Raw genomic sequence first — 7,974 nt, forward strand, 5'->3', positions numbered from 1 at the left:
TAAACCTCAAACACTGAAATCAGATCCGTTTGACACCTTAATGCCATCGTGAAATAAACAAAGAAAAGAAAAAACAACAAAAAACAAAACCAGGAATGTTCATACTCACACAACGTTTGTTACAAAGTTTAACTGGTCATTTGGCCACAAACCCACAAATTCAATTCAAGTTCACGTTTGGTCTAATAGCCACAGGACCTGGGTATCTAACTGAAGAAAAAATTCTCCACCGCAATGGGAGAGACTGATCAAAATCATACATGGGAGACCCTTTTCTCCCCTTCACTGTACATGTCTAAAAACCTTAGTAGGTTACCACAGAAGTTTCCAGTCAGTCATCACCTCATTAATGGCAGAATTACACAGTCTTCCCATTTGCCAGAATCCATTTTAGGAGTTCATTGATTACTTTGGAATTATTTCATGGCATGGCTCTAAAAACTGTTGGGGGCGGGCGGGGGGCGGGGTGTCCTTTTAACGTTTTATCACAAAAATAAATAAATTTCCTATTAGACCACCACCATCATCTCCCCATTTCAAAGGTGTAAAGATGTTTTAAATGTTTTATATCATCTTCCCAAAATTTTACTCTTTCCTTATGTGTCGTGTATTTGCATTTGTTTTGCTTAAAGACACATACAGGTCTGTATTGGTTATAGGATCTATCCATTGCTTGCATTTTGGAATTTCAATGTATTTCATATTGAAATATTTAATCAGATTTTTCAAAATTAATTACCCAACAGCATACTGCTAGATTTTAAATTTCAGATTACAAAACTGTTAGGTCTACACAGGCCCTGTTTGGTAAGGGAATGGCCTCGAGCTGCCCTCTTGTGGTCTGTTTCATTCAGCAAAGGACGGTGACAAAACTCAGACCTTAAAGACAATTGGTTTAAAATATAAAAGAACTAACCTAACCCTTTTTATTTTTAGTTCAGTTAAATAAAATGTTTTTCCACACCTATTTCGGGTTTTACTTTAGTTATATATATAGTAACTATAATGACCTTGGAGAGAAGGTAGCAGACTTTTTATCCAGACTATCAGAAGATGCCTGAGGAGTGGAGAAAATGCTTGCTGGTACAGATTTTTCAAGAACTCAGATAATCTGCAGTGCTGTAATAACTACAGAGGAATAAAGTTCATAAGCCATACCATCAAGCTGTGGGAAAGAGTTCCTGAAGCTAGGCTAAGACGAGAGGTGATGATCAGTGAGCGACAGTATGGCTTCATGCAGAGAGCTCTACAGATGTGATGTTTGCTTTTAGAGTGTTGATGGAGAAGTGCAGAGAAGGTTAGAAGAAACTGGAACTGTGTCATTGTCGATCGACAGAAAGCATATGGTAGGGTGCCAAGTGAAGAATTGTGATACTGCAGGAGGAAGTCAGGAGTGACAGAGACGTACGTGAGGGTGGAGCAGGACATATGGCAACACTTTCAACACTTTGAGCTGATCTTTCCCAATGAAACATTACAAAAAATATGCCTGTAAATAAAGAAATATGTCACTTGTATAATATTCACAAATCAGGTGGGAGGGTTTTTTTTGGATAAGTGTTAATACCTGGGGTCAACCTCCTGTGGGATAAAAAGGGGATGTTTTTCTGTTATTTTAGTATCTGCATTATTAGTTCATCAGAATCATATAATCAGCTTTGCATTAAACATTTATTGAAGCTTTTGACCTTACATTAACCTTTACATTACAGTGATTGTTATAACCTTAGGTTAATCTTCTATTTACAGGTACCAGAATAATCATATGATCTTTCATTGCAGGGGTAACCATGATCATCTCACACATATTGCAGTTTGTTGCTCATTATAGAGTTGTGCTCAAGTTAATAAGGGTTAAAAGCTACAGTCAGCGCGAATGTCTGGCTGATCTATGGAGGGGAAAGGCTTCGAGCATAGAAGGCCGCACGCGCTCACACAACACTGATATAATGTTATTCTTTGTGATTCTGTATTCAGTTATATCTTTTGTTATGTTTTAAGTAGTGGCAGTTGATTAAACAATATTCATTTAATATTACATACTTGATTCAGAGCATTACACACTGATCACCTTAATCACTTTGGAAATCCTTGTAGCTGCAATGTTGTGTCTCCGCAGGGGGACAGTTGGCTCCAGGAGACAGGTGGGAGTCAGTGCCTGTCCTCGGGAAGGAGCGAATGTTCTTTTCTGTGTTAAATAAACTGTCAACATTGATTGTATTGCACCTGTCTTACGCATGAAGGGGCGTTCTAATACCCTGATTTCATAAAACTATGGAAATGTGGTTTTTGAGGCGAGATCTGAGGCTGTCTGCGTACGGTGTCCATCTCCCACTCGTGTGACCATTAAAATCATTGTTTGACTCAACCCGGCCGGACCAGTGTTGTTCTTTGGGTTTTTCCTCTTGTGTCCATCCCCAATATATGAATCTGTAACATAATACTAACAGGAGTATAAAAAATGGACATGGAAAACCATAGTACAGCTTTTATGTATAAACATGTGGTTGCTCATTACCTGCCATCCCAAACCAGCAAACTTAAATTCATGTAGTTTTGACTAGTGGCATTAGTATAAAAGAAAAGACTGCCAAGTCAACCCTCCTGATTAAAAACTAGTCGAGCTGTCCGTACATCTCCTCAACTCCTTTGCCAGAGTATCTGTAATCGCTATATTTCCTACAGCACCTGAAGGCAGCACATGGCTACTCGTCCGTCTTTGGTCACGCGGTCAGTGACATCAGACGAAGCGTTGGTGACGCAGATATGTGATGGTGCAACACACGTAATATAACCGGCTACCTGTGAGGATCTGTACTTCGTTTTCTCAGTCATACGGAGAGTGGATCTGTCTGAAGCGGAGACTTCTATCTGTCAGATCTGGTGTAAGCAGCACTTTTGGAGAAAACCGCTTTAGGAATTATTCGTTTCCAGTAAGGCTAACAGTTATTAGCGCTGATAGCATAGTAAGTGAACTTTCACGGTTCAACCTTAACCTACTCGAGGAGGACAGCATAATAGCTAAAGACTAATGTGAACTTTGAACTCTACAGGGGCAAAATTTGGGCAAAAAGAGTGCGTTAGATAACCGTGTAGTCCTGTCTGTTTAGCTAGCCGGACTTCCGTGTGTCGTTCGAGGTCATTCTGTAGCGCTCATTCAAGAGACACAGCTTCTGTCCCAGACTCTAGTCATGAAGAGCCTGCCGTACTTCTGTCGGGGAGAGGTCGTTCGAGGATTTGGAAGGGGAAGCAAAGAACTCGGTATTCCCACAGGTGAGTTGACTATTTTACCATTTGTTTGCAGGGCTTTTAATTAAGCTTAACTAAACACCGATTTACGCAAATAACGTAGTTGGAATTAGTAGTTGGAAACAACCGTAGACAAAGTTAACATTAGTGGTCTGATTTTATATAATACATGTGCGTTATAGCACGTGCGATCAGTTACTCTGTTAGTCCAACTGTTCTTTGTACTGCCCCTTTACACACGACTGAACTGCTCTGCACCTTTTACGTAAATATCGCTCAGTTTTTTACCACAATGTCACAGCTTTTAATTACTTCATTTATCCTCACGTGTACTTTTCGAAATAAGCCCAGTTTTTGTTTTACACCACCTATAAGTTTAGGGTTTAAGATCTTTACACTTAACCAGTATCAGTCCAATAGCTTTGAAAACAACTAATAAGGACTGCATTTTAAACATCTGTTGACCAGGCAGCGTTCAGCATTTTTTTTTGCTGTAAGAAATGGCCAAATTAATGAACTGTGGGCTTTACTCTAAGAGATCAGAATGGAGCTCTGGGCAGCGTGCAGTCACGGACAAAACCAAAACACATGAGTTTATATGGCCTTGAGCATTTTGCAAGATTTTTGGCTTAAAATCAAACTTGCATAGGATATTGGATGCGGTTTGTTTGTAATAAATGTCTTTCATGCATTTTTTTTGTCCTCCACAGAAGTTTCTCAAGCAGTTTGTCTCGTTTCACAGTACCAGTTTTGAATACACTGAAGTTAACAGATTAATCAAATGCTTTCTGCAAACATTTCTGGCCTTCATTATCATAAAAAGCAGTTGAACGCTTCAGTTATATAAAAAGTCTTCTTCTAGTTTGAAGTAATTTTGAGAAAATCACTAACTTCTTCCACAGCATCCTTTTTATTCCCATCATCTGATGTTTCCCTCTGACCTACAGCAAACTTCCGAGACTCCGTGGTGGACAATCTTCCAGCAGATATCAGCACAGGGATCTACTACGGCTGGGCTTGTGTGGGTAATGGTGATGTCTACAAAATGGTGATGAGCATCGGCTGGAACCCTTACTACAAAAATACCAAGAAATCCATGGTAAGCACTTAAATGCCATAGTGTTGTGGCCACAAAAGATGTCTTTGATAGTAAAGGGCTAAGCTAATTATGATCTAGTTATAAGTGTCCATCGATTCTACAGCTTTGGGAGGAAAATTACATTTCACACAAATGTATTTAAGCTGAATATGTGAACTTCTTTAAAAAGTCATCTGACTAAGCCGTGGGTGAATATAGATTCTTATTTGTGTGTGTGTGAGATATATATATATAGATAGATAGATGGATAGATAGATAGATACATGCGCGCGCAATGTGCCTGGTTTTAAAGAACACTGGTCTATTCCATCTAGCGACATACTTATTTTTGCTAATGACCATGTCAACAATTTGAGACGTGTTAGTCAGGGTGGATTCTCATAAATCTCCTCAGCAATTCATTTATTTAATTTTTGTCTAGTTTACCAGATGGGAATTTCCCCTGTCTCAATCGTGCCCATTGTATATCAAAAAAGGATACTTTTTTGCATCCTCACAGTGGGAAGAAGTTTAAATAAAAAAAACAGAATCTCCTATAGAAAAGAGAACTGTATTCTACTTGTTAAAATGGCCATGTGGCTAGCATATGCAGGTAAAACTAAGCAGATTTAAAAATAAGGATTTCTGAAGATAACAGGAGCGTAAGAAATGGACACGAGAGCTCCAGTGTTTAGGCATTTTAATGCAGCTGTCTGTCTTGTGGGTTCCCTTCCCTTTCAATGTGTAGAAATGTTACCTCCTCTCAAAAGTGTAGATTCAGACCGATTATTGTTACAGAGAGACAGATATAGCTTATGTGCACTACAGACTGAAAGCCCTAAAGGCTTGGACTGTTAAAATGCTTTTTGTGGTCAATTATTTGGGTTATCCCCTCTATTTTTATACTTGGTGTGAGGTTGTTTCGAGTCTAGAAAGTGCCATGCATTCGTTTCTTTGTGAACTTGCCTTTTTTTTTCCGCCTGTGTCTGTTTTTAATATTTCTAATAATGTTGTGCATAAAATCATTTTGACAGTTTTAGTTTAAACTGTGTTTTGTTGTTTTTGTTTGTTTTTCATCTGGATTGCAGGTGGGTTGTAGACATTCTTATTACTGATTTGTCCATTTTTATTTACTTTTTCCACCAAAGGTCCTTTTCACATTGACACTGTCCACTACTGTTTGTATGTGTTTTACATTGAGTTTTCAGTACTGTGCAAAAGTCTTTTGCCATCATTTGTCACTCAGTATTTTTGCTTTCAAGGACTCTGACTTTCTTATAATCTTCTAAATGTTAAGTTTTCTGCAGGTCTTTCAAACGTTGCCTGCTTTTTCACTTATTGTCAGGCCCCACTTTCAGAGGAATGTTTTTGTTTAAGCCACTTACAACTGACTTATGAGTCATCCAAGCATTAAAAAACACAACTGAAGAAATTAACCAGTGTGATGTGTAAACGCAACACACAGTTTAGCAAAGAATCTGTTTTAAATTGTATCTTCTGACACTTTGTTAATATTTGTTCCCATTTTGTTGTAAAATCTATAAAATAATTCCAACAAAAACAGATTAACAAACAAAATAGTATTTTTGTATCTTTGTACAAGTGGAGAACAAACAGAATAGCAGATGAACCGTATTTAAAATAGGGGGAAAAATCTACAAAGACCTGACGCAGAACCTTGAGTTTGGACCTTTAGTTGATGCATCAACTGTTCACTGAAGCCTCAACAGAAATGGGCTCAGTGGAAGGGTGGCTGGGAAACTGTGAGAGAACCCTGATGTATGCCAAAAAACCCAACATCTGGACTAAAAACTGATTTCTGTCAGCACTAATTTAAAAACTTCAAATTCTTCAAATCATTTTGTCCAACAAAGCAGTCTGGATATGGCGTGTCCTCCACACGCTGGCATTGATTGGCTTTTTATTTTGCAAGTCACTTCTTTTCCCCAGATGCAGGATAGGCGCGAATGCAACATTGTAACATTTTTCTAATACAAAAAAGCAATTCAGTCAATTATGGCTCTTATCTAACTTTATGCATTTTTGGTTATAGGAGACTCATGTGATACACAAATTCAAAGAAGACTTTTATGGAGAAGTTCTCAGTGTGGTTCTTGTGGGCTACATCCGCCCAGAAAGAAGCTTTAACTCACTCGGTATGCCTTTTAGTTACACTCATCTCTACACAGAAGTGATGTAGTGTGATGCCAGTAATGCCCTTTTAAAGTTTTGCTCAGTATTAATGAATACATTTCCATCATCCCTTTTTTTTCGCGACTCTCATAACACTTTTCTCACCTTTGCCTCCATCCTGACAGAAGCCCTCATTGCAGCAATCAACAGTGATATCGAGGAGGCCAAGATGAAGCTGGAGCTGCCAGAGCATCACAAGCTGAAAGATGACAACTTCTTCACCAGCACGGCCAACTCCTCTTCAGTCCTGCCCACCACGCCCAGCCCGTCCACGTCACAGACTATTATGAACGGTCACTAACAGCTGGCTAGGACAGCAGTGCTGTGGATACACTCACACAGACCAGAATTAGACAAAGGTTTATGTAAATGCTCAGCCTCGCTGTCACAATGCATGCACATGGACCTAATCATAAGCAATCCTTTTTTCTTTTCTTTTCTTTTTTATTCTGTTTTTCTTTTATGTTGTTGGTGTCTCTTTGTAAAGAGCTGTTAAGCTTCCTGCCTGGTTTTGTCACACAGACTGATTATGTCTGCCTCTCAACGGTCCTGCTGTATATTTTGGAATCGTTTACTAGAGAAGGCACTAAAAACAGACCTTGGGATTAAGGTAATTGCAACCACTGCAGAGGCAGTTGTAAAATATTGTGTGTAAAAGGTACAAATAGACTATTAAGTGTCTGATCACTATTTATTTTGGTTGGAAATACATGACTTATCTTTTTTTTCTGCTTCAGCAATGGTTAAAGAGAAGGTCTGGGCATTATTATCTGCAACAAAAACACACATTGTGCAATCTGAGGCTGTTTGAAAGTCTTCAGTTTTCTTGTTTTCTCCTTACATGTCCCTCTTCAGGAAAGGAGAAAGTAAAAGGACACTGCCCTAAAACTTATACACTTGGCCAGAAATTCAGTTTTGTTTTGACGCAGGAAGAAAATGGTTAAGATGGTTATTTATTGAATGATATGTTTACCTAAAATGTTTTAAGCAAAGGCTTTTATTAATCTTTATTTTTATTTTTATTTTATCTTGATTTAGGTATCACTTAACTGTCTTGTCAGCGACCGGTCCTTTTAATCAGCAGTGAATTATAGATGAACACTAAGGCTGAAAAGGGCTTTAAGCACGTTGGGAATTTGTTACTCCCTTTAGCCTTTTCATTTCAGTGTCGATGGCTTTGTTCCAGATAGAAAAACACTGGCAGGTGGAGATGCTAAAAGATCTTTTTAGTACAAGTGGAAGTGTATAACACCAATTTATGAGAATTTGAACAGATCAAACTAGCACACTATTCTTAGTATCTGCATCGGTCAGCATTTAATATATTTACATTCAGAAACCGTTGTCAAAGCCCTGGCTGGTGTGTGTGTGTGTGTGTGGGAGTGAGTGTGACTGTGTGACTGTGACTGTACCTGTTTGGCTTTTACAATGAAGTGTTTACTTTCATTCGAAGC

At 38.6% G+C, this 7,974-nt stretch overlaps 1 protein-coding gene across 1 annotated transcript; it reads left to right on the forward strand.

Annotated features, from left to right (window-relative positions):
- Nucleotides 1–2,719: 2,719 nt before the first annotated feature.
- rfk (riboflavin kinase) lies at nucleotides 2,720–7,687 on the forward strand. Its single transcript, XM_005722085.1, has 4 exons — nucleotides 2,720–3,273; nucleotides 4,197–4,348; nucleotides 6,381–6,483; nucleotides 6,646–7,687. The coding sequence occupies exons 1-4, from the start codon at nucleotides 3,192–3,194 to the stop codon at nucleotides 6,819–6,821; spliced, it is 513 nt and encodes a 170-aa protein (XP_005722142.1). The 5' UTR covers nucleotides 2,720–3,191; the 3' UTR covers nucleotides 6,822–7,687.
- Nucleotides 7,688–7,974: the final 287 nt, after the last annotated feature.

Source organism: Pundamilia nyererei, unplaced genomic scaffold (assembly GCF_000239375.1).
Source record: "Pundamilia nyererei isolate P.nyererei 1_Seehausen unplaced genomic scaffold, PunNye1.0 scaffold00006, whole genome shotgun sequence".
Classification (NCBI taxonomy): domain Eukaryota; kingdom Metazoa; phylum Chordata; class Actinopteri; order Cichliformes; family Cichlidae; genus Pundamilia; species Pundamilia nyererei.

What these genes read in the sequence shown, in the direction of transcription:
- rfk (XM_005722085.1), top strand. Translation starts at nt 3,192, where the DNA reads ATGAAGAGCCTGCCGTACTTCTGTCGGGGAGAGGTCGTTCGAGGATTT. An exon ending in AAAATACCAAGAAATCCATG is followed by an intron (nt 4,349 to 6,380) that starts GTAAGCACTTAA and finishes TTTTGGTTATAG; the next exon opens with GAGACTCATGTGATACACAA. An exon ending in AAGAAGCTTTAACTCACTCG is followed by an intron (nt 6,484 to 6,645) that starts GTATGCCTTTTA and finishes CCATCCTGACAG; the next exon opens with AAGCCCTCATTGCAGCAATC.